At 38.4% G+C, this 26,930-nt stretch overlaps 1 protein-coding gene across 1 annotated transcript in view; it reads left to right on the top strand.

Moving 5' to 3' along the window:
* LOC136825276 (cartilage acidic protein 1-like) overlaps positions 1-25,397 on the top strand; it is a 29,874-nt gene extending 4,477 nt beyond the window's left edge. The window contains exons 2-14 of the mRNA XM_067081354.1: positions 384-465; positions 1,691-1,783; positions 2,006-2,244; positions 2,739-2,838; positions 3,580-3,725; positions 4,264-4,401; positions 4,568-4,716; positions 4,903-4,986; positions 14,889-15,027; positions 16,755-16,861; positions 17,169-17,356; positions 19,018-19,150; positions 22,419-25,397. Coding sequence (XP_066937455.1) covers positions 434-465; positions 1,691-1,783; positions 2,006-2,244; positions 2,739-2,838; positions 3,580-3,725; positions 4,264-4,401; positions 4,568-4,716; positions 4,903-4,986; positions 14,889-15,027; positions 16,755-16,861; positions 17,169-17,356; positions 19,018-19,150; positions 22,419-22,424 — 1,554 coding nt within the window. The 5' untranslated portion in view covers positions 384-433 and the 3' untranslated portion in view covers positions 22,425-25,397. The remainder of the gene's footprint in view (positions 1-383; positions 466-1,690; positions 1,784-2,005; positions 2,245-2,738; positions 2,839-3,579; positions 3,726-4,263; positions 4,402-4,567; positions 4,717-4,902; positions 4,987-14,888; positions 15,028-16,754; positions 16,862-17,168; positions 17,357-19,017; positions 19,151-22,418) is intronic.
* The last annotated feature ends 1,533 nt before the right edge of the window (positions 25,398-26,930 follow it).

Raw genomic sequence — 26,930 nt, 5'->3', positions numbered from 1 at the left:
TTAAATCTGCAGTTTTTTGGTGGATGGAAAGGCACATATGATGTTATTTCACTAAGCATGATTTTTTCTTAATTTATCTTTCAAAGCCACTGATTTTTTCTCTAATTTATCTTTTACAAAGTCACTTCAATATTTCATCAGAAATTATTTCCTGGCTTACGACTTCAGAATTTAAAATGGCAGAATAATCATAATTTGACTGTATCGTTTTCAATACCCAGAGCATTAAAAGTAAGGTTTTCTTATGATTTTTGACGATTTTCGACGATTTTCCGGCTTACGACGATTTTCGGGTTAAAAGAAAACCCCGTCGTAAAACCGGGACTGCCTGTATATCTGTTACAAATGGGTTAAAAGAAAATAATAATATTTATTTTTTTCAGATGCAAAGACAGTAATAAAGAGAAGGTGTAGTGAAGTGAAAAACTGCAACATGTTCCAAGACATAACACAGGAAGTGTTCAGGTATAGATGTTGATGATTACTGGTATGTCATTTTTTAAAAACTATTCAAAGTTAATTTGTTTTAAATTTAAAACTATAAACTTTCATCTTTTACATGAGTATTCTTAGTGCAAGTTAGTTCAGTTGTTCAAGCTCATTAGCAAGGCAGTTTCAGGTAAAGGCAGAGGGGTGAGTTCAGGAACTACCTTAGTTTTAGGTAAAGGCAGGTTGGTGAGCTAGGAAATTACCTATCCACTCACTTTCTTGCATGTCCTCTCATTTTCTTCAACTCCTTTGAGATGACACATCGCTGCTGCTGCTTTTTGGTTTTGGAACTTGACCTCTGGCTGTTGAATCCTTCTCTATTATGCTGTGCTTCTCCAAAATATCAGAAAGAATCTTTACTCCCTGTGGCCTCAGACGATCATGTTCTTCAGAACTGGCTTGGGATTGCTATGGACATGTGTCTAATCATCCACCCATGCTTTTGCCAAGCCTGTGACCAGTTGCCCTTACTCAGTACCATTCTGGTTCTACCAGATTGGCTATTGGTCAACGCAGTCTCAAGGGTTCACTTGATTTCTTGCCTGGACACTGCAGTGACTCGGGCAAATCTGGTTTTGCTGCTAGGTTTCACTGGGAAGATGATAGAATTGACCATGCCCAATTAATACCAACATTTTTTGGCTCTGGTTTTTTTACCTTTACTCTCAGGCTCAGGGTAAATAACCCCATGGTTAACCAAGCAATCAGATACACCTTTTCCATCAGCTTTGGTGAAGGGACATTCTCATCTACTGCTGACTCTGTGGGATTGAATGGTCCTACTCTTTCAAATCAACTTATCCAATTTACCTCCTTATATAGTTAGTCTTTTGTAATCATTTATCTAAAGCTACGTATATTGTATATAGGCATGCAGAACTGCAGTAACAAAGTATTGTGGAAACTAGAAAAACTGAATACTGTTCAGATTGGATAGAAGCGTGTAGTTGGCTATTAGCTGGTTGCTGCCAGTATATACTGTAATGCTTTATCATAGAAATTAAGATTAGTCAATATAAAGCACTAGAATTAATGTTTTTCCTTTTCAAAAGTCACCAGATTAAAAGAGAGAGAGAGAGAGAGAGAGAGAGAGAGAGAGAGAGAGAGAGAGAGAGAGAGAGAGAGAGAGAGAGAGAGAATTAATATTACTTATTTATTTGCAAAGCCTTATGCAGTCATCTAATTGGCTTCTCCCACACAGGACAAGCCCACAAAGCAATCCTAGACAACTGAACTATGGTGTTGCCGTTACAGATGTGGATAATGATGGTGAACTAGAGATTATTGTTGCTGGGTTAGTATGTGAATAAAGAGCCCTTGTCTTGATAAATAGTTGTCTTGTGAAAGAAGTAATATTGCATACACTACCCTAGTTGTAAAATGCATGTTAATTTTATTTTATTTAAAAGACTTGTGTGATCTGAGTATACATGAAAATGCTGACTACAGATTTCCTGTTTTTGAATAATTTTGTTCATGAGTCTTCTGAAGTATGGGATTCTTTTTACTATTTTAGGTATGATGGTCCTAATTTGGTGTTAAAATATAATAAAGAAGAGGGTCAGCTAATGAACATAGCTGTTGACGACCCAAGGTCACCATTTTATGCCTTACGAGATGATAAAGGCCATGCCATTGGAGTGTGTGCTTGCGATGTAGATGGAGATGGAAAGGAAGAAATATACTTCTTAAATACCAATGATGCCTATTCTGGACTGGCAACCTACTCAGATAAACTGTTTAAATTTAGAAATGGTATGTATATAAGAAACTGTTTCCAGCAGAAACGTTTTTGCTATGGGTTGGTTTCTTGGCAGTGACTACATCACCCAGGGGAAGAAAATCATTACTTTCTTAAAGTTAAGCCACCAGAATGATTTATGCAATTGTACTAGTGATTTCTTTTTTTGTATGTCCATAATCCACCATTAGTTTTAGTAGTGGTTTACAGCTATCCTTTTTGATGAAACAGTTCACATGATGTATACTCAATGGGTACCCTAAATGAACTACAGTAATCATATCTATTTCAAAGTTTATAGTGTCTTTTTTGATATTTTATCTTGTGAAGGGGACACTTGCTAGCCATTTCAAGATTTTAAACAAGAGAGACCCTGCTAAGACCTATCAATTTAAGTTTGGGGTAATTTACGTATCAAATTCTAAAATGGCCGGGAAGTCTCCTTTCTCATTTTATTGGCCATTTTCCTTTGACATACAACATTTTATAATATAAACATCCCTGACAGGTCGGTATGTGGATATTTTATCAGATGAAGTAAATGAAAATATTGCAAGCTTTTTTGCTGGACGATCAGTTGCCTGCGTTGATCGTAATGGAACAGGGAGGTAAGTAGCATACAGTTGTACTGTGATGTTAAACGGTAATTAGATATGTTTTACATTTTAGTGATGGATTAATGTTAACATTTTACTTTAAAGTTATTAATATTTTGATTAAGCTGCCTTGGTGTAGGTATAATCAGAACTGTTTTCTAAGTCAGAAGACAGGTACTATATTTTGTGTTTATTATTGGCTGTTAGATGAGTTGGTAGCTTGCAGTAGAATTTTAAACCCTTTCAAATAAGGAATTATGTAAGCCAGAAGTTCCAGGCTGAGTAAGATCTGGAAGTCAAATACACTGAAACTTTATGCAAAAATTATGGTATGACACTGAAACTACATGCATATCTAAAAATTTTGTTGATTAAATAATAAAGCTATAAGAAGAATATTAGAAATCAGATGGCAGGATAAAGTGAAAAATTATACCATAAGGGAAGTAACAGAAGTTCCATATGTAGATGAGATGATGAAAGGTGAGATGGCGATGACTTGGACATGTTATTTGCAATTCCCAAGAGGAAAGGTGGTAAGCAATAATAACAACCGGGCTCCTGTGGGCACCAGGAGTGTTGGGAGACCCAGACCTATAAGTTTGTATATTTTTAAGGTGTTTGTTAATCTTGATGTAACTGGTTAATTACAAAGAAACAGGTACATTTATACAGCAGAATATACTATAAATAAAAGAATAATTTATGTAATTCATGTAAACTACAGCACTTGAATATTTCTTTTCTTGCAAGATATGCCATCTATCTTGCAAATTATGCAAATGGTCGAATTGGAGCTCACTCGCTTATTGAAATGGACGAAAGTCGCAGCAATGTATCCAAGGGAATGATAGCTCTAAGAAATGTTGCAGGAGAAGCAGGTGTTGAAAAACTGACAGGTAAAGTAATCAGATGACTTAAGTTTATGTTATGGGGAAACACAAATCATTCATTGTTAATGCTTCGCAGTGTAGCAGGGATGGATATTTCACTGATTACGTGACTTCATAAAATGTACCGTAGTGCATTCATTTTATATATATGTGACCTAAGGAAACCTCTGTACTATACTGGATTTCTGCTAGTTACTGAAACTGGACACTACATTAAAACACACTGACAAGTATTACAAAATAAGCTTTACTACAAGGCTACCAGATTTTTTACTTTAAAGAAAAAAGGGAATGGTATTCTATTTTCAGAAGTATTTTGCATAAATGCATTAATCTTCCTAGGGTAAATCAGTAATAGTAACAGTATAAACATTTAGTTAAAAGTTTTTTAAATTCATCATTAATAAGTAAAAGATATCTAAAATATTGACGGGATGTGAATGTACTGTACTCATCAAGCTGTTCCTCAGATTTCACCAGATACTGTACAAGTTTATTACAAAATGTAGAAAAATTTTCAAAATGTGAAACCTTCTGTCCGCAGGTGGCCGAGGAGTAACAGTAGGACCAATACTAAGCAAGGATGGACGAAGTGATATATTTTGTGATAATGAACATGGGCCTAACTTTCTATTTAAGAATAATGGCAATGGAAAATACACAGATGTAGCAGCTCAGTGTGGTAAGTTGGAGTTAAAAAAAGAGATGTGAACAAATTATAGTAGCGTTATGGTTGTGTGCTACTAATGTTAGACATTTATTGCATTTTTGTAAAAATGAATTCTTAAACCTTATGTGTGAGCATAACCATTGATTGCACACTAAACACTGGTATATTCCTTATTCAGGAGTTTCTGATGCACATCAGCATGGGAGAGGTGTGATGCTCACTGATTTTGATGGTGATGGGAAATTAGATATTGTGTATGGCAACTGGAATGGACCCCATAGAATATTCCTACAGACAGATGATGATGAAGGTCAGCCAAGATTTAGAGTAAGTATATTTATACAGTATACTGTATTTATATACATATTTTGAAAATGTATTCAAGTTTGAATTTCATTCTGAAACAGATGTACAGTATTACAGTACAAGTTTCTCTAAAAACATGAGAATGTGATATAGCAGTATATTCTTTCATGTCACAAGTTATACCAATACTTTTGCTATTCATTACAGAATATTGCAACTGATGAATTTGCTGAGGCTTCCCCTATAAGAACTGTCATAGCTGCTGACTTCAATAACGATGGTAATCTCGAGGTCTGTATCTTACTGGGGTTTCCATTTTTCTACTTTTTTATTTAACTACTACTATTCCTGCAGGTGGTTTAAAGTAACTGAAATTTTACATGTGACAAGTATTGTATGATAGAGAAGCACTGTTCCTTAGATGGAAAATTAACTGTAATAAGAATAGTACAGTATTCCATTAAGATTAAGCAGATAGATTTTATTCATTCAGGTGATGGATATGAGGCAAAGAATATGCAGTTGATGAAATATAAAAGATCTAATTAAAGATTCCTTCTTGTTAATTATATCTGAGACTTAGTCAAACAAGGTCTATCAGTTGATGTTCAGTGAATTTGTAATTAGGGTGGGAAAGTTCCCTACTAGCACAAATAAAAAAAGTATATCAGGAGGAACTCGAAAGTATTTCTGCTGATTGTGTCTTAGTCTTTTTTAAACAATGGTATTTTGTTATTTAGCTATTACTTGTTTCAGTGTAACATTTTTGAAGAGTTGTCTACCCTGAGGAAATGTTTCAATTTTTTTTCTACTGTGCTTTGAATATTGCTTTCTAGTTTGGCCTTCAGTAGCAGATTGCTTCTGAAATTGATGGATAAAATCTTGACCTCTGTTAAATTTCTCATTCAAGTATCTTCGTATCAATCTCTGGCACTCTTGTTCAATAACCTTATTGAACATGCTTTTCTAAAATTGTTTGTAATTGTGATCATCCTTTGCATTCAGACTTTCCAAGACTATATGATCCACAACTATTTATGGGGCAAGTAGTTAATTGTGAGTCTTGTCTTTTTGTTTGTACTGAGCAAGGTCACTTGAGTTTCATTTCAGTTTTTATTACTCATATGCTTTCTCTGTTATTTCTTTTATACAGTGTATTCTTTACTTCACTATTTATTTTTCTGTACTGGGATGTTGTCCCTAGTGGAGCCCTTAGGCTTTCAGCATCCTTCTTTTCCAACTAGAGTTGCAGCTTGGCCATTCATAATATTAATGGTGATAATCCTATTATTCATATATGCTGACATTCATGGTCTTTTAATGTCCAAAGACACTGCATTCTTTTGTCTAACAGTCAGTTGATCAGTAACAGTAAGACACATGAGCCACCTGGAGCCTCAGATACCCATCAGCTGCCTACCTCACTTTTGTGTTTGTAGCATTCTTAACAGCTGAGCAGAATTCCTTGAGTTTCCTTAAAACATGATTGTCTAAATTCCTAATTATTCCTATCTCATCATTTCATTATTATTAACTTCCAACTTCTTTTCTATTCTTTTCAATTCTTGATGGTTTCTGCCTTCTTGATAGCCAGCACTGCATTTAGCAACTGTTTATTGTAAATGAGTATACCCCTTATTTCTGGATCGACTCGTGTCACGGAAAGTGAAATGTCCCATATAGCACACATATTTCTAGGTATAAATTGCTAGATATACCAGAGAAAAGCCATACAGCTAATAGGATGCCAGAGTTACTACTTCTGGAGTGATCATCCCATAGGATGTCGATATGTCATCTAGGAGCGAGTGGAAGCCACTATCACAGACAAGTTAACCCAAATAGATCTCTCCTTCCCAAACCTCTACTTATAAGCTGCTACAGCGGTCCTTTCTCCGCCAAGCACACTACTACTACTACTACCCAGACCCCCATCCTCTCATAGCACGCCACATAATACCTGTCGTTTTCGTTTGTGTTATTTTGGCTTCTTTTGCCTTATTTTGCTTTCTCTGGATTTTCACTATGGCTTCGATTGATCAGATTTCCAGTCTTCATCTAAGTTATATTCAATTTTGGTTGTTTTGGGACCTCGTTGACTAATTATGTCCCGCTTAATTACGGCGCCTGGTTGGCTCAGAGCCACTCATTTTCGTAGCCTGCTCGCGGGCTGTAGTCCCCAGCCTCATAATGCTCTCATATCTTCTGTCGTCTTGGACGCTTGAAGACGGTTTATATATGCTCCTCTTTATAACAGATATTTCAATTTTCGCTCGCTCTGGACGCGACTGTTATTATATTTTAGAATAGTGGAAGAGGCTCAGCTTCAGGCCTTTCCTTCATGTTCTTTATAGCATTTTTAAAATATTTCTTGTTATTATATAATTCCTCAATTGATTATGTATCCATATCCTTTCATCTGATTTTGTAGTGTTTATGTTAGCCTACCTGACCAGTTCGGCTCTGTCGATCTCTGAAGGTAGGCTAAGCTGGTTCCAGTTTCTCCCTACCCTGGCTTCTAGGCCTAGGTAAGGTAGGTTTTCTTGGGTGGCCTTCGTTCGAGTTTTGGGTGCATGCCCGTCCTCCCTGACCAGTTTGATTCATCGTCTCGAAGGTGTGGCTTGGTGCTGCACCCCTTTCGCTCTGGTCTTCTGGCGGTCCCAGCCTCCCTGACCAGGTGTTAACTTCGAAGGTTAGGCTAGGCCATAGGATATTATTATTATCTATTTCGCTTTCTGTGTTTATCTCAATTCCATTTTATCAGATCGTGGTCTACCTGGCCTCCCTTTGGGCATTTGTAGCAACGCCATTTGCCCTTTTCGTTGAGATGACGCCAGGAAGGTGTTTAGGCACCTGACCTGTTGCAGTCACGCATGTTTTCTCTGCTCCTGCTTCCCACGCTCCGCTTATCCGATCCGCTCCGCGGCTATCGCACTCGCTGTTTAGTCTCCTAGTAGGAATAATAGCTTGAGCGCCGCTGCCTTCTCGTTTACGGCGGAATTGTGGAGATGCCAGGCTGAATGCTATTCACTTATCATTATGTAGTTTCCGTGAGCGTGTTCCGGGAAATCAGTCCCGAACCTTGCCCGCAACTAGCCTCCCCGGTTGTTGATTTCAGGTGGTTAATTTAATAGACGCCCGCGCCATCAGAATTGCTTTCCGTGTGATCGACTTCAGGCTTGGCCTCCTGTTCAGATTGTATCAAACGCTCCCGCCGTAGAATCCTTATTGTTTACCCCAGTTCTCAACCCGGCGTGGGGGGAACATTATTACTTCAAGTTTTATTATTTAGTTTTTACCACAGCCGTGAAGTTGTTCACCCGCAAGCGCCATATCCTTGATACTCATGTATCAATTCCTCTACAGGTGGTTCATTGTCAGGAGCCAGGCTGTAATGCCTATCTAGCAACCCTGTGGCTACGAGCATGCAGGTGGTTGCACAAGCCAGCCAAGAGGTCGAGGTGGGATGATCATTCCGCCTGGCATCCAGATGGCTGCGATGTATGCTACGCCCTTTATCAAGATGTGATTGATGATTCGGTACGTTAACCTTTTGACATACGCGCATGAATATTTCAAACAGCTTCGAAGTATACCTTCTATAACGAAAGAATTTATTCGTCAATTCCTTATATTGACATTATATCCGGTTTCAGGTCCCTCGGTCCCGCCAAGCCTCATCTCTTGCTACCTTGAAGATCTGGGTCGGCGGCTTCGGTCGCAACGTTGGTCAGGGACGCCCCTATGTACTGGCAGAGGACATTTGTAACGTCCTGTACCCTATGGCCAGGTCCTCTGCAGCAGTAGCCCCCGAAGTGGCGGAGCCCCTGATTAACAGGATTAGGTTCGAGACCCAGGTCCCGCCGGAGGAACAACAAGAACTGTGCGGGGAAGTGGCCGAGAAGTGGCCAACATCATCTTCAACGTACAACCGATGGCCATCGATCCGAGGAGGAAGGTAGGGATGTAAGGAGGCAGGTAGATTTAAAAATTCAATGTCTCTAGTTCTCCTGCCTTCGCTCTCATCCTTCCAAGGTTTTCCTGTCTCCACTCCCAGTCTGCTGGGGGGCTGGTGATCCCTGCTGTGAAGTCCTAATGAAGACGAAGATCACTAAAGTGTCCAAACCCCGAAGATCCCGACCATGCCGAGTTCGCGCCAGGTCGCCGTTGGCTCCCAAACCTTTCTGGGACTTCCTCCCAGAAGGCTACTCCCCTTCTAAGGGGGTTGAGACTCAAGGCGCAGCAGGTCTAAAAACCTGATTTTGACCCTGGAGGCCGCGAGGCTCTGATGGTGCTGTCTGAGCAGGTCGTAACCCCAATTGAGACAATGTCTCGAGATCTCGCCGAGTCTTGAGACATCAGGCAAGCACGCTCAGTCTTTGGCTGAGAGACTGAAAACTCAGAGGAGTCGCTGTCGGACTAGTTGTTCTGGTCTGGTACAGCAGCGGTTACTTCCATCCTGACGCTCGGCTGCCTGCTTATGAGTGGTCAAACCCTTACGCCTCGCTTTAATGTCCCCTTTGGCGCACGGTAAATTAACCATTGAAGGTTGTGGCACCCGCTCTGTGGAAGACTAATAGTTTCCCGGGCGGATCTTGTTTTTCCTTTTCCGAATACGCCTCTGTTTATCGGAGGGAGGGTTTTCCTGGTGAGGGAAGACATGGTCCCTGGGCGAGACGGTGATCTTCCCCAGGGATCAAGCTGTAGTCGCAGGTATGGGTCAGATTCTCTCTGACTGGGGAGTGCGCTAACACTAAGCTGACTCACACAAGGGGCGTATAATGATGTCTGTGGTCCACGAGACATTCCCACCCTTTGTACATCCAAGATAGCAGAACTGACTCTTCAGGCCGAACAGAGGAGAAGCCGGCGTTACAGCTTCGTGGAGATGGACCTTAAGCATCTCTTCTCTTCCCAGAGACCTGATTGCTGGGTTGTGGGCTCCTGGAAACATTCACTGCAGGCTGGATCTGGAGTGCACTGGATCTTTTCAGCCAGCAGTTGCCCAGGATTCCGGAGTCTCTGACAAAGCAGAATATGATGCTAGGTGCCGTCTCAGCAGGTCCATCAACTCCGTCACCTTGGCGGAGTTGACATCTGCTGTATACAAGGACGAACCTCTGTTTAGGATCCTGACTAAGTCACTTCTGGCCTCATTCCAGAGTGACTTATACGATTTTGTGGTGGGTGACGGAACTGCCGGAAACATGTGCTGCTGACGCTAACATCCTATTAATGGTGCCGAACAAGCTCATTATTAAATCTTCTGTCTGCACTAACCTCTTTCCTGAGTGACATGGTTAATTCGCCATCAAAGTAGGCCTCCAGGGCCAATCAAAACCTTTAGATTCATGCAGACTTCCTTTCAAAAGGAAGTCTGAGTTTTCGGGCCCTCAGCCTAAAGGTAGAAAGAGTGCAAGGAGGTACCACCCACAAGGCACCCCAGACCCAGACAGTTGTCCAGGCAGTTCCAGTCACTCAGATTGTACAGCCTTCCACCTCCAAGGACATCCCCTTAGAGGCTTTGCTGAACCAGCCAACTCACCACCCTGCTGGTTCACAACTTATGTAACCTCTCTCTCCAGCCTTCAACCCCGCTTATGAGTCTCAGGGTCATTTCCAAGGCTACCGCCAGTCTAGGGGCCTTAGAGGTCGAGGAGGGTTTTGATTTAGGACCGGATCCAGACTCCAGTCTAGAGGCAGAAGCTCAAGAGGAGGCAGAGACAATAAGCCCTCTAACAAATGAGCCTCCTCAGGTAGGTGGGAGCTTACGCCTCTACAGGGACCATTGGACTTTCAGCCCATGGGCCCACAGTATTGTTTCAAAGTGTCTAGGGTGGAGCTGATAGAAGGGCCTCTCCACCAGTCAGATTCTATCAGACCCCAACATCGGATCTGTTAGAATATGCAAAAGCATCTTCTTTAAAGAAGGCAATAAAGAGAGTCAGACATTCACAATTTCAAGGACGCTTGTTCAGCGTACAAAGAAAGACATCTGAAAAGAAGAGTGATATTGACCTATCAACTCTGAATTTTTATATTCACGCGATAAGTTCCGTATGTTGGACCGCCTCTCAGGTGGCGGACTCATTTCGTAATACACCACTCTATAGATCTTACAGACGCTACTATCATGTCCCGAAGAAGGAGAAACTTCTCTCCCCTATCTTTAGGTTCAGACTAGGCAAACAGGCTTACTCCTTCAGAGTAATGCCTGGCTCAACATAGCACCCAGGATTTTCTGCACCAAACTAGAGAAACTGTGGTACAGGAACTGAGGTCTCAAGGCATCAGGCTCGTGGCTTATCTAGACGACTGGCTAATCTGGGCTCCCAACGACACCGAGTGCCGGAAGGCGACCAGAAAGGTCATTCAGTTTCTAGAGTATCTAGGATTTCACATAAATACAAAGAAATCTCGTCTGATTCCGGCATCCCGATTTCAGTGGCTGGGTATCCAGTGGGATTTAAACACCCACAAACTTTCAATTCCTCCAGCAAAAATGCAAAGCAGATACAAAGCAACGAGACAGTTTCCCAGGTGCAAACGAGCCTCTCGTCGCACTCAAGAAAGAATTTTAGGCTCTCTTCAGTTTGCATCAGTAACAGACCTACTTCTCAAAGCAAAACTGAAGGACATAAATCGAGTGTGGCGGAGATGAGCCAATTACAAATTCAGGGACAAAGTCTCCCTCATACCTCCAATCTTAAAGAAAAGACTTCGACCTTGGACAACGGCCAAAAGTCTTTCCAAATCAATTCCTCTACAATTCCCTCCACCAGCTCTGATCATCCATACGGACGCATCTCTCACCGGATGGGGAGGTTACTCACAATACAAGAAAGTTCAAGGAACCTGGTCAAATCTTTTTCGCACTCGATATCAATATTCTGAGGCAATGGCGTTTTCTGACTCTGAAACGCTATATTACCCAGCCAGGAACATACATATCAGATTAGTCCTGACAGCGCAGTCATAGTTCATTGTCTGAACAGGGAGGTTCCAAAACAAGTCACATAAATCATGCAATGATAGCAATCTTTTCTATTAGCAATGAAAATCATTGGCACTTGTCCGCCAAGCATCTGTCAGAGTAAGGAACGCGATTGCAGACTCTCTGTCAAGAACGACTCCCTTTGGAATCAGAATGGTCTCGACAAGAACTCATTCAATGATTTGCCGAACAGATTCCAGGGCTCCAGGTGGACCTGCTTGCCACGAAATCAATCACAAACTTCCATGTTATATAGCTCCGAACCTGGACCCTCGGGCTTACGCCACAGACGCAATGTCAGTAGACTGGAACAAATGGCAGAAAGTCTACCTATTCCCTCCAGTATATCTTCTGTGGAAAGTTCTACACAAACTCAGGTCATTCAAAGGCTTTGATAGCTCTAGTAGCTCCAACTGGCCGTAAGAGCAACTGGTTTCTCTTCTGTTAGAGCTGAAACTCAGAGCCATTCAGATTCTCATCCAAAATTAACCAAGTAGTAACTTCAGACTGTGTGTCGCTTCTCAGGAATGCTGAATGCCCTAACTTTATGGATTTCATGAAATTTACGGCACAGAAAAATGCTAATGTTGATCCTCTGAACACAATGTTTATAGAATCAGATAAGAGAGAATCTACTCTTCGTCAGTATGATTCGGCAGTAAGGAAACTTGCCAACGTCCTGAAAGAATCAGACGTTCATACTATGACCACGAATCTCACAATCTCATTTTTTAAGGCCCTTTTTGATAGAGGCCTGGCTGCTAGTACTATTACTACGACTAAATCCTGCTTCTTAAAAAAGATATTTTGAGTTGGGATTTAACATTGACTTAACAGATTCGTGACTTCTTTCTCTATATTCCTAAAGCTTGTGTCAGCCTTAGACCAACAACCCATCCTAAAACAGTTTCTTTGGTTTTTAAAATGACGCTCTAAGACAAGGCTTCAGACAAATAATGAATCTTGCTCTTTATTCGACTCTTCTTAGGGAAAACATTGTTTTTAATTAGCCTGGCTTCAGGAGCTAGAATCTCTGAACTTTCAGCCCTTTCTAGAGAGTCGAATCATGTGGATTTCCTCCCATCAGGAGAGGTTCTACTTTCTCCGGACCAAATGTTTTTAGCCAAGAATGAAGATCCAAATTAGGTGTGTCTCCCTGAAGATTATACCTCTTCCCGAGAATCCTTCCTCTTATGTCCGGTGGCGGCTCCTTAAAAGCTACCTGAAAGGACTTCAGGTCTTGTGTCCACTTTTTGTTAGAGAGAAAATGGTGGAACCATCTCTTGAATGGTATTAGACAACAAACTTTTTATTTTATTAACGAGCCAAATCCAGATTCAATTCCTCAGGTCCATGATATCCGGCTGTAGCCACCTCAGTTAATTACTTCCAACATATGAATTTTGATGAAATTAAGAAATATAATGGGCTGAAATCCCCTAGAGTCTTTAAACGTCAATACCTTTAAGTCCTGGAGGCTCTTAAGTTTTCTGCTGTCGCTGCAGGGAACATTGTTTCCAGAGTCAGCCTATAGTATTATGTTATTTTTGTAATTTGTACTGTAATTGTAATTTGTATTTTATTTTGTCTGCTCAATTGGTATACCTTTCACCTACCTGCCTCGCTTGTATTCCCATTCTTTTCTACCTTTGTTGACTGGGTTTGGGTTGCTTCACAAATCACTCCTGTCTTTGTTTATACTATCCCTGTTAAAAATTTTTCACAAATTCTTTTACTTTTAAGATGGTTTTTAGTTAAATTGTTAGCTTATATCTTTAGCTACATTGTTTTGTATTGTTTAGGATAAGAAAAAGTTTAACTTGTGCATATTTATATAATTTGTTATTCTATTTGATAGTAAAAGCATATTCAAAATTAATTTTATTTTTTCTTTAGTAAAATTTAGATTTTGACATTTAACCTTTTTATGTTTACAAGCTTTTATGGCCAATTCTCTGCTACTATTTCACTCGGCGACACAGAAAAGGGATCCCAGAAAAGGGATTTTGACAAAGGAAAAATCTATTTCTAGGTGAAGACCTGTGTCGCCCAGTGAACCCTTCCCTCTTTTTTCCCACCCTAGGCTGGCCAAAGCTTGGGTGCTATTTTGGGATGGTGGTTCTGGGTAGAAGTAGTAGTAGTGAGCGGAGAAGGACCGCTGTAACGGCACCCCTTAGGTAGAGGGGTTTTGGGAAGGGAGAGATCTATTTGGGTTAAGCATCTGTGGTAGTGGCTTCCACTCGCTCCTAGATGACATACCGACATACTATAAGGATGATCGCTCCAGAGGTAGTAACTCTGGCATCCTATTAGCTGTATAGCTTTTTTCTCTGGTATATCTAGCAATATTTATACCTAGAAATGTGTGCTATATGGGACATTTCACTGGGCGACACAGGTCTTCACCCAGAAATAGATTTTTCCTTTGTCAAAATCCCTTTTTTCTGATCACTGCTCTTTTATTAGCTGTTAGCAACTGTCCAGCCACCTGATATGAGGCCATATGGTCTCATATCTGGACTACACAAAAAGTAGGGCCAGCGATTGATTGGTACCTGAGTTTCTACAGTTGGTGCATTTGCCATGCTACTCTTAATCTTCTGCATTAGACAGTGTCAGAGTACAGTGTCAGAAAACATTTGGAGACCACTAATGTGGACATAGATGATTGAAGGGTTTTTATATAGAGTAAGTTGGTCACCATAAAATTCAGTTCATTTTTTGAGGCCTAATTAATATGATTGATTTTCATGTGTTACATGTTTACTGTAACTCAGTTGATGTGTTGCATGTTCTATCATAACACAATTGACAGCAGATGAATGGTTTATCAACTGAAATAACATTTAAAGTAAAATAATTTACAGGTCTGTAACTTCCTGCATCTCAAGAGGCAGGCCTATCTTTTCCTTTATGTTTAGGCTCTACTTTTTCAATATCTTTTTGTCCCTTGGGCATGGGATAGATCAGGGTAGAGTGTATAGTAAAAAGATGACTAATTGGGAATTTGGAAATAAATGAATAAAATTTTCTGCAGATGCTTAGAGATATGCTTGTGATTAGCATTGGTAAAGTAAATTTGGGATTGGTTGCTTGAGTTGAAATTCACACTAAATACCACTAGAGCAAGAAAAGAATTAGCTTAAAATATTGTTAATAGAACAACTTTTTGCTTTCGCTAGCAGCAGTTTTCTTTCAGATTTTACTGAACAACATAGCCTACCGTGGTCCTGCTCCAAACAGACTATTTCAGGTGGTTCATGGTATAAATGGACAAGACCCAACAATAAATGAAATTCACATAGGTGATGCCTTAGAACCATATGGCCGAGGTACAGGTATGTAATAACTCTACCACTGATGTGTACCACCTAGTTATAAACCTTAAGAGTCATTGATAAGTTCATCGTATTATTTTAATTTCATAAAACTCAATATGCCTCCGACATCCAGAGTTTTACAAAATTAAAATAATATGATGAAGCTTATCAATGGACTAATACAAGTTATGCCTAAGTGGTACATATTGTGTGTAGTAATTTAAACAATTCTGACAAAGTCAGAATAGTTGTGTCATAGCTGATCCAGGTAGTAATGATTTGTTTTTATGATGTAAAGTAGGGAATATGAGGTAATAAAATAAGGAACAGCAATGCTTTAGTCCAGAAATAAAAGGTCTTGGTTAATTCAGTAGCAGAGATAATCAACAGAAGAGTAATTGTAAGAATGCTGCCCAGGATTCTGTCAGGTTATTGCACCTTGAGTAAAGCCACAAGCTTCAATAAAAGAATGAAGTACACTTATTTAAAGAAGGTAGAGTTTATAAGGTTTGTGGAAGGTATCAGTTGGTAAGCAGGAATACTCCAAAAAAAGATAAAATACATTTTCAAGTGAGGCAGGCTACATGGAAGTTTTAAAGAAATTGTAAGTTGAGATTGTGAAAGGTTGGTGAACTCTGACAAAACTCATTTATGGCTTTCCCTGAGGAAAATGAGTGAAGACCCAGAAAAGGCAAAGAACAATACTGAAGACTCCCTTGTGAGGGAGTTCTTAATGCTCAATCTATGAGAAACATAACAATTATTTTGACTTATTAGAACACTGATGGCATCTAAGAAGCCCAAAATATTTGGAATTTCAATCATGGATTTACCAGGATAAAACTGTTCAAGATATGTAGATTAGAAAGAGCAAGAGAGGAAGTGGAAGTGTATTGCTAAATTTTGTGGAATACTTGAGTCCAGTAAAATGTAGATTAGAGACAGAACATAAATGCTGGGATTTGTATTAAAAAAAACTTGTCAAGGGGCCCTACACAGGGGACTTCAACTGCACATCAAACTTGAAAACAAGAGCTGCAGATGCAGAATACAGTAGATTTTACCAACAAGGAATATGTATTAAAAAGGGTTGAAAAACCATAGGTGAGGTAAAACCTTAGATTTAGTACTTTCCCACGGGTATTGGAGAAAAATTAGGAGAAAGCAAACATGGTACCTATACATAATATAATTTGCAATAGAAACATAATTTTTAATTCAGTTTGGAACGGAAACATCATTCTCAATCAACTATGGCATCATGATTGATGCATCATGGAGAGAAAAATAACACCAAATGTGATCAAACAGTCATGCTGGTTTAGTATGGATGTTGCTAAAGCAGTCAGGAACAGACAGAATGCACAAAACAAAGGTTACAGCCATCATAGGAGATAGAAATGGCTGTCTGGAATATGAGAAGAAAAGTTTAGCAAGTATACTGATTATTGTGGAAAGTAAAGTTAGAAGATGAAGATAATGGGACATTTAGAATCAAACAGTCTTAATCTAGAAAGCCAGCACATATTTTATAATAAAAGATTGTGCTTAAACAAACTTTTTTATTCCTTTTATGGCATGTTTAGTACTTATGATAAAAGTACAGGAATAGATACCATCTATCTTGCTTAAAGAAAGCATTTTATAAGCCACAACTTTTAAAATTTTTCACTCTTCATAACTTCACTTAGTACACTGCTACACTTTAGTATTATTTACTTATAAATGCAATATGATCATTGCAGGAGGAGCTGTAACAGATTTCGATGGGGATGGAAAATTAGAGCTCATTATCTCACATGGAGAATCAGCTGAACAGCCATTAAGTGTCTTCAGACTTCATCCTGATGAGGTACAACAGAGTTAATCCTCAGACTCTTGCTTTAACTTTGTACATTGCTCAATAGCCTGAAAGGCAATACTGTATGTACATTACTCAATAGCCTGAAAGGCAATGTTGTTATTATAAGGTTAAGCTTTTGTTTTCAAAAATTAATTATTTAGGATGAATCTTACCTACTGTTAAAGATAGCTTGTCTCCGTGCCAACAGGTGAAGAGATATAAGCTATCTTTAACATTAGGTAAGTTTGCGAATAATAAATTTGATCATGAAAATTTATATATACTGCACCTGTATAATGTAAATTATATTCACCAGGATTTATCCCAGTATGGATGGCTACGTGTCTGTGTTTTAACACGCCAAGGTGCTCCTGCGAGAGGAGCAAAAGTCATTCTACACACTACCAAAAGGAAACACTCTCGTGTCATTGACTGCGGCTCAGGCTATCTATGCCAGATGGAACCAGTTGCCCATTTTGGTCTTAAGTCAGATAAGCCAACAAGGTGTGTATTGCTTAGCTTGAAGTAAGCATGCTTCAGTAACTACTTCTCAGTGAACTATTCTAAAGTCTGTACAATATTTCATAACAAATATGTAATTGATTATAAAATAGAAGTGCATAGAGTAAGGGCTCTTAAGTCCAGTAATAGCTGTCCTAGCCAAGAGTTGAATCTGATGTCAGGCGAGACAGGACTTTTAATATTTTAGCATTATGTTGGACAGGGCAAAAATTTAGATCCTTTATGGCACCATTGTTTCTCTTGGCATTGGAAAAGAATGTAGAAAAATATTGTTTTACCTGGCTCTTGTATTATATTAGTTAGGCTTTCCAGAAAAAAATACTTTGCAGTCCAAAACATGTTAGATATCTGGAATTCATTTTTTCAGTTTCACTTACATTACAATATACATTCAAGGTAGACTGAAATTACTTGTATTCATGTCTCAAACATTCCCAGGTTCAGTCTTTTGTCTGACAGAAGATGGTCACACTGCCATGCACTGTGTAGAATCTCACTTATTCCTCAGTCACCTTCCTTACTTTTTGTGAACCTGCTGTAAACTGCTGTTTACTATTCATTAAGTGTTTACTTGGCAGCAGAATCACTATTCCAGTTTTTATTACTAATCATTTTCCATTTTTCCTCCTATGGTTGTCATTTATTTCAGAATACAGTATGATTAAAGAGTGAGTTTGTTTAACAGTTGTCAGCATTATCATCCTGGATGACTGACTTAGTAATTAACTTTAAAATCATTCTGTGAATATAGCTCTTTTACAGTTTTTGCTTCATTACAGTTTGTGTTTCCAGTGTTTTGTGCATAATTTCACACTTTTAATCATTTGATATGGGGATTAAGAGAGTGACAGTGACTGACCCTCCTTATGTAAGGAATCCTACCTTCGATCTCAAAAAGATCAGCATGACTCTACCTGGGAAGATGTTAGCCATAAGAAGTCACCCAAGGACATCATCAGTAATGATCCACCTGAGCTCTTGTGTTTGGGTACTACTTAGGTAATAGCACATTGCCTTCTTCAGGCCCTGTGGTTGGCCTTGAAATTCAGGGAGGGAGAGCTCTCTTCTTTGTGGATGGCCATGATCCTCGGCTAAGAAGAGGTTGGTACTTGCCTTCTGTCCTTCATCACTTTCCTCCAGTGACATATAGTCGACCATTCCTCCAGTGACATATAGTTGACCATGGCTTTTTTTATTTCATTAAGGAAGAAGAAAAGGAGACAGTTGTAGCCAGAGATTTATTTGACCCCTTTGACTCAGGAAAGAAAATTAGCTGATCTTTGACCCTATCTGCTGAGTTGTCAAAGGTGTTCACTAAGTATTTATACCATGACAGACACACCAACTCAAGTCTGCCAGTGGAGTATTGGTGTATGGGCTGCAGATGGAAATGGAAGATGTCTTCTTTTGTGGATTTTGCGAAAGTTTGTGTAGGCACACATAAAACTATTGTACAATAATGTTTCTGGGAAGAACCAAAACTTAATTTGTATTACAGAAACACAGTACAGTACAGAACTTTAAAGTCAGAGACTTTAGTGTATTTAAGTGTAACATTTTTTATTACTTTTTCCTTTACTGAGCAGGCTTAAAGTAATTTTATAAAATCAAGTGTAATAGAAAGCATTTATCTTTTGTCACAGGCTAGAGGTATTTTGGCCAGATACCTGCTACAAAACTTTGGAACTCGATTCATCAAACACGAATACTGTGATGACCATTAAGCATCCTGGTTTTAGTGCACAGTCTGCAACTAATGATGCAACTGCATCTCAGGTAATGTTTGTATCTTATAAATTTAACTTGTTGATGTAGCAGATGTGTTTGCTCTGTATTCTTGTTTACTGGACCATAAAATTTCCTACTAAATGCTGAAATAAGTAATTTTGTATGTGGCAGTTCTTTTGACTCTGTTTCTGCTTCTCAGTCTGGTTTTACAGGTGTACTGTACTTCCATTTCTATTGCTTCTTTTCCATTTGGCATTTTTAGTAATCAGTTAATATATATATGTATTCAGTCAAAGGTGACTGGATTTTTAAACAGTAGTTTTGTTTGTTCATCTACTCATAATAACTTTGCACTGGCAATTTGTCATCATCATGCTTTTCATTTTTACATTACCTATTTCCTTAATGGGGTTAGATATTCCCTGTTCTCTCCACTATCCAAGACATGCCTGTCTGCCACAACATATGACTTCATTCCTCATATAAAATGTAATTTACCTGTTCCTATTTCATTTATTTGCCAATATGGTGTTTACTTCTCCACAAACCTTTTATTTAAGTATGCTTTATTCCCATTTTATTTTCCCCTTTCCTTTTAGCTCATCACCATTTAGTGAAAAATGAGAATTTTAGGCAGACATCTGGTTTTCCTGCTGACACCTCATCTGAAGAGATTGTTCCTTTAATGTTATTGATGAAGCAGGGTCACCTGTAGGTCAGTAAAACCATGGCTGAACTCCTGGTATGCCTTGCTTTGTAGGATATGGTATGCCTTGCTTTGTAGGATACACTATACTAAGGAAATAAGTCAAAATTCCAGTCTTTACACATCAAACAGATGACCTCCAGGAGACATAATTGTCATTATCATATATACATGAAACTGGAAGGTCCCCATCAAGGTTGCATATTTAGACACCATGAAGTTTTCATGACAATCCTTCACAATTCTCTAAAACGTACAAATATTAGGTGTCAGGATCTCCACTAGTTTAATTATCATATAAACTAGAAAGTTGTGGGTTATGAACAAGCCTACTGCTGCTGCTATTTGCTATGTGCCTGGGTCTTGTGAATCCCTTTCAGCATGGCTTCAGCTGCTAATGCAGCACTTGATAGTGAGTGCTCCTGTCTGCAGAAACTAGTCAAGGCTATGACAATGAGGAAATAGGGGTCCTTCATTTAAAGGTCTGTTAGCTCAATTCCTGCTTCAGCATGATTCCTGTCAATTGCTTCTGTTAGTTGCAGCTAGAGTTAGAGGAATTTAATTCTGGTGATAGAAATTAATTTTCAGCATAATGTGGTTCGGATTCCACAATAGTAGTGGTCCTGTCTGCAGAAACCAATTGGTTCTATAGCCACGTAAAATAAGTCTAATCCTTTGGGCCAGTTAGCTCAGGAGAGCTGTTAATCAGCTCAGTGGTCTGTCAATTAAAACTAAGGTATACTTATTTTTTTACCCTGCCATTCTTGCTGCCTTTGTTTTTAGCAGATCTCATCACTAATGCAGACTCATGAAAGCTACTAAAGCTTGTTGTTATTGCCTCCTGTGGCTCCTCAGCATTTGAATTAACTGGTCCAGGTCTCAGTCAGACAAAAGACTTCTTACTGCAAGGGAGATTTGTTGTGTACTTTGTCATCTTTCACAGTTATGCATAGCTACTAGAACGTAGCATAAGATGAGGAAACAAACAATTAAGAACAAAATTTGTAACAAATATCTGTAACTTACTAGTGGGCAGCCACTTACTGATAGAGATAAAATCTATATTGTATTTCAAAAAGTAGTTTTGAAATTACTGCTTGCTATATAACACTTCCCATTGACAAGGAAACACTAAACATTGAAGAAATTCTTTGTCAAAAGTCAACAATATACTGTACTGCTTATATGGCCCATTGGGCCATACAAAGATGAGGAAGCATAATATAAACACATAAAATTTAGAAATCATTTGACAAGAAAACCTGATAATTATTTTCTAATGACTGAAAAGTTTCAAAAGAATTACTGCTAAAGATGAAACCTGTATTTCAACAGTGTTATGGCTGAAAACAAGGCAAAAACTCACAGAACTACAAACCGATTGCTGCATTAAGGGAGTTACTTGATAGAAAACTCCATTGTAGACTGATTTCAATAAAAATAGGCAAAGGCAAACATTTAAAACCAAATCACTAAATGAGAAGGGAAATTACAAAATAAAAACAAATAAAATATACACACAAGAAAGGGAGGGCACAGTGCATGAGCAATGCAGCTTAAATAAATGAAAAAGGAGAAGATTTTGCTAGATACTGAATGCTGAATGTAACCAGCATGTTAACACTAAGGTAGAAACAATGAAAAGCATAGACTCAGAGGAAAAACTGACATTTTCCCAACAACCCTGAAATATATGATCAGTTCTAGAATAACTATTGTATACAGTATATAGAGTAACGTTGCCAGAAAAGCGTACATAGCTAATTCAGAACTAATGTCATTAGAACACTTCTCATAGCTGCTATATTTCTTGTTACTTGATATAACTTCCTGACATCTAGCAAACAGTAGAAGTACTGGAAGGCAGAAAAATATCATGCTGGCTTTATAAAAGCAGCATTCTCCTCTGAAATCAACCAGAAAAGTACTAAGTACCACCTAGGATAGGGGCAAAAAGGCTATGGAGTCATACTTAGCAAAAAGACACAACTGCTGACATGATTACTATATAGAAAATACAATATAAATTGATTAACTCTGGTAAAACAATTTACAAAATTGTCCAGAAAAACAGAGGCCATGTTACTAAGAGGTAGACAGACATGAAAATGTGGTTCTTTGTTTCTGGTATCTAGGATCTGTGAGGAGCATGTAAAGTGCTGCTGGCCAGTAGATGATTTTCTTTGAATCGGGAAAGGTATGTCTTGGATTTACGAAGGTCACAGATGTTGGCTAATTATATGTATCATAATGTATTTGTGTGAAAAATCTAATTCATTTTTAAAATATCTTTTTCACTTACTTTGATTTACAATATATTCATTGAAGGGAGTACAACATCCAATGATCCATACATGGCCCACTGTAGATAGTGCATTATTTTTTACTTCTTGTTGTTTCCCTCTGGTCTCTTCCCACTTAGTTGTCCAACTTGTTCAGTTTTACCTTGCTCCAATTTTTACTTCTGAAACAACAAATCTTGTGGGGGCAGCCTAGAAATGTGATCTGGTAGTCTTATTAAAGCAATTTATAACACTGTAATAATGCGATACATTTCTTTGATATTAGATTTTGATGTAATGTCTTATCATTAAATGCATTTTATTTCAGAAATGAACTTCAGAATGAATTTCCACCTCTGCAGTCTTCATTGGGGTTGTAACAGCTGCCATGATCTCCATATTTTATCAGGGATTCCACTTTATTCTTTCTTGATTTATATAGTTTATACTGCCCAAACTTATTTTGTTATATTTTTCTACAATGCATTAGACCTAATGAATTTGTTACACTGTGTCTTTCTAAGATGCAGTTTTTGCTGCCAGGAAATCTGTTACATAGTCATTTCTTAACAGATACTGAAAGAGTTACAATTGGACCCATATAATCTTAAGTAATTATTTTTATCATCATTAGTGATATGAAAAAGAATTTACTGTATTGTTCAACAATGTCTTATTAAAATATCAATAAGTAGATGTCAGAGGTATTTCATTAGAGATATATGGATATCCCATGCTTGTCTTTTGCCCAATATTTGTTTGGGACTAGAATATTGCTGGATTTAAGGTGTCAGTTACCTGGTGATGCTGCATATGGAAAGCTGCTAATAAATTAAGGACTGAAACATTATCTGATTATCTTGTCTCACGGAATAAAACTAGGCACAAGTTAGGCATTTCTTTCACAAATTTGTCTCATTCAGATGTTTGTTATTACAAGTACTGATAGTGGAACTCTTGATGTGTGATATCAGGTTACTTTTAGGAAAAGTACTTGTGTATTGGCCACTGTATCAAAAATTTCCCTCAATTATGACTGGATGCCTTAAATTTTGCACCCATAACTATCTTTGTTTCAATCAGTTCTAGGTGTATAAAAAGGATTAATTGTTCCTGTAGGCTCAAACTTCATTAATTAACTTGAGGTTGTTAGTAAGTTCCATCCAATATTATTAACAACTTTTGGGCAACCACACAGCAGTCAAAATTTAACTGGCTATTGTCATCCTCAACAAAGATTCTTCATCAGTTTTGCCCATCCAGTTTTAGTCCTCATATGTGCCCTTTCTCTAATTTTTTTGGACCTTCCTACTACTCTTTGTCTTGCTTCTTCCATATCTACTACTCTTCCAACTAGCTGGTCCTCTCTGCCTTTCAGTCTTTGAGATCTGTTTATTTCTCTACCTTTGTACATCACATCTCTCATCTACTTGCTTATTTGTATTGTGGTCTTCCCAATACAGGTATAATCCAGCCACGAATCTCAGCAGTGTTAGTCATAACTGTTCAAAATGTCCTGCAATTTTTGTAAGTGTCCATGCCCCAGCTGCACAGAGAAGTTTGGTATATTACTGTAGGATACATGTACTGTAATTTTTTGCTGTTTACTAATGAGATCATGTTACTTTTTCTTTTGTTACTGCTACCTCAAAGCCAGTCATAATCCAGTGTGTTCCCATGGTAACAAAAATGATCCACCTTTTCCAAGGTCTGTCCTCCCACCACCACATGGTCCTGCGCCCCCTTCCTTTTCATGTTTTTCCTTCCTATACATACTAACCATTAAAATCCCATACTCCACTGAATCTCAGTCATCTCTTCTGTATTCCAATCTTTCATCTTTTTAGAGTTTCTGCAACCTCCTCCATACTGCAGCTCCCATGGGCCTTCCTATGTGTACTCCTTTGCATAATACTGCATTACTACAGTATTATGAACAACAAAGGACTTAGTGCTGATTCTTGATAGACATACAAATTTATGTACACTACCACTGTCTTCAATTCAGACCTTGCATTATCCTGCATTAACATCGCTAGCTTGAGTTTTCCCAGTACCCTCTGCATTTGTGATGCCTATCTAATTGCTTAGCTTAATACATAGTTGAATGGCTTCTCAAGATCCATCAAGATATGGTAGGACCCCTTTCATTTTGTATGGTACTTCTCTCATAGTTGCCTCATTGTTAGAACTTCCTCTGTTGCTGATTTCTCTGGCATGAAGACAAAATGAAAATGGTTGATTTAAACAGTTATCAGAATTTCATCCAGCACCTTCTTCCAGTACTTTAGTCGTATATCACTGTTATTATACTTCATTTCTCAATCCTCTGGTCTTATCTTTTCCACTGTCTTCTTTTCTTCCAGCTTGATTCCCTCATCAGTTTACTTGGTTCAAATGTCTTAATAATAATAGTAAGTCATTATTATCACACTTCATTATTTCATTATTTTCTGATATCACTCAAAATGTGTTCATATGAATGGTGCTATGAAAGTTTTCAAGAATTGGCGCATGGTACTGTACCGATTGTTCCCATTCGATTGTTTTAAATACTGTGCGGGTAATTTTTAAATAAAAGATGGGAGGACAACAGAGAAAAAGAGAAAAATAAGTTAATGAGCTAAGCATTTTGCTCAGCAAACTGATTAATGTATATTTACATAACACTAGTATAAACATTCATATTTATCTTTGCTTACTTTAGGAATGGATCTAAATTTAGAGTCAAATTAAACATTATTTGTTCCTTATAAAATATTGAGGGTACCTGTTATCACATGATTATGAAATTCATCCTTACATATGCTGTTTCCATAAGGACAATGATATTCCCCTACATTTTCAGTAAAGAGAATCCTTGGCGAATTCAGTGTGAGACACCACCCTACTCACAAACGAGTTACGTTCCAGATGGCCTTTTTTATGTTGAATTCTTTGTTAGTTGGTTACTGTACTCTCCATGCCCATTTAAGTACAGTATGATATAAAATCAATACAGTACTATACTTTTTTCATCCTAAAACCCAATACACTGTGCATACAGTACTGTATGTACAGAATAGGTGCACAAATAAAATTTGAACTTACGGGTAGCAAAGGGGAGAGCTCTGAACACAATTTTAATTTGTGATCCTGTTTGTATCTCTGATTGTTTGTAAGTAGGGTGGTGTTTATAATTAAAAACTACAGAACCCAAAAGTCTCAGAATATGTAAAGGAAGTTCTCGGATAGGTTTTTTAACAGGGAGACTAAAAATTAGATACTGATTATGTAGCTAGTAATAAAGTCGTACATACAATTGAAATGTGTTTTCCTGATCATAAGATACAGGCTGCTTATTTCTCAAGAGCCCTTACCATATATACCACACACAGCTTAATCTAACATTCTTGAGACACCATTTATTATTAACCTTTCTTACAGGTATACTACACTGTCATATCTGAATTATATCAGAATGGTGTAAAAAAACTAAGTTATTTAATCCAAATTTTTTTTTCAAAAAATTTTTTTATGACAATACTCTTTTCAAAGCAGACAAAAATCCAAGTAATGATCATGTTCTTAAAAAGCAGCCAAATATCATAGAAGTATTGTTCACACAATAAATTTATTGGCAATTATGGAGTTTCTTTATTGTCAAGTAGATCAATGCAACCTCCTATTTCACAGGACTTTCCTGAAGGATTTGTCCTCGAATGGGATCTGACAGATGGAGCAAGGAAAGCCTGATGGGTGAAAAACCAAGGAGGAAGAAACCAAAAGGTGTGGATAAAAAGTAAAAGGAATGTGGCTGGGATGTTGCAGGATTTTAAGGATGGGATTGAGTGACATACTGGCTGGGTGTTGACTGGTTTATTGGTGGTTCCTTACTGAATGAATGTATAGAGTCTTCGAAGTTGTTATTGGCTGGTGTGAGCCACAAAGTAATATCTACACACAGACAGGGCAAAACAGAGGTAATGTTTCGGACATCTGTGTTTGTCGGCAAACAAACAGATGGCGATTGTGAAAGACATAATAAACGTACAGTGATAAAACATATATCAATGGAAAGGCCAGGAAATTCCACATATGGCCAATTGCATGAGATTCGAGACAGATTAATGAATACAATGCAGTATCATAATATATGTGAAATGGCGAGACGTTTGGCGTCTTCACAAGCAGAAACATACATACAGTTTGATACAGAAGATTGGTGGAACATTATGAGTACATGATTAGAATGTTTGCATGGCAATGCAAGTAGTGGTGATTGTACATAAATCGAGACAACAATGGTTAGGAGAAACAGATGGAAATATTGTATGGTAGAAGTTATGTTTCAGCTGAGAGAGAAAACGGAATGCTCTTGTTTTTTCTTGTCCTCCCATGGATGACAAACACACATATGTATTTCAAAAGAGATTTTGTTTAGTGCTGCCTTTTACATTTTTTATTTATGGTTTCCATCCAAAGCAAGACCGTCGACTTGTAAATCGTCTTGCTGACAATTGGAAGGGGTGTGAAGGGTTTTTGGGCTTGGGGGTGGGTAGGAGGTCAGTCAGGCAGGCGCTGGCGGCAGGAACTTGAGGAGGACGGTGGCGGGTTGAAGGATAACGTCAGATGATCCTTCTGTAGCCAGCATTTAGGGGGATGGCAGTAGGCTGAAGGATGACTACGGCTGATCCTTTGGTAGCCAGCTCGAATGGGGACAGCAGTAGGCTGAAGGATGACGCCAGCTGGTCCTTCATTGGTCAGCTCGTCCAGTACAAAGTTCAAGCGGTGTCAGGCTTCCTTAAAAAGGCGTCCAGGGCTCTGGTGGTGGGGTGGGTCATCTCAATAAGGGTCAGAC

The sequence above is a fragment of the Macrobrachium rosenbergii genome, chromosome 37, assembly GCF_040412425.1.
Source record: "Macrobrachium rosenbergii isolate ZJJX-2024 chromosome 37, ASM4041242v1, whole genome shotgun sequence".
Classification (NCBI taxonomy): Eukaryota; Metazoa; Arthropoda; class Malacostraca; order Decapoda; family Palaemonidae; genus Macrobrachium; species Macrobrachium rosenbergii.
Note: the sequence above shows the minus strand (reverse complement) of the source record. Positions and strands in the feature narration are given on the sequence as shown.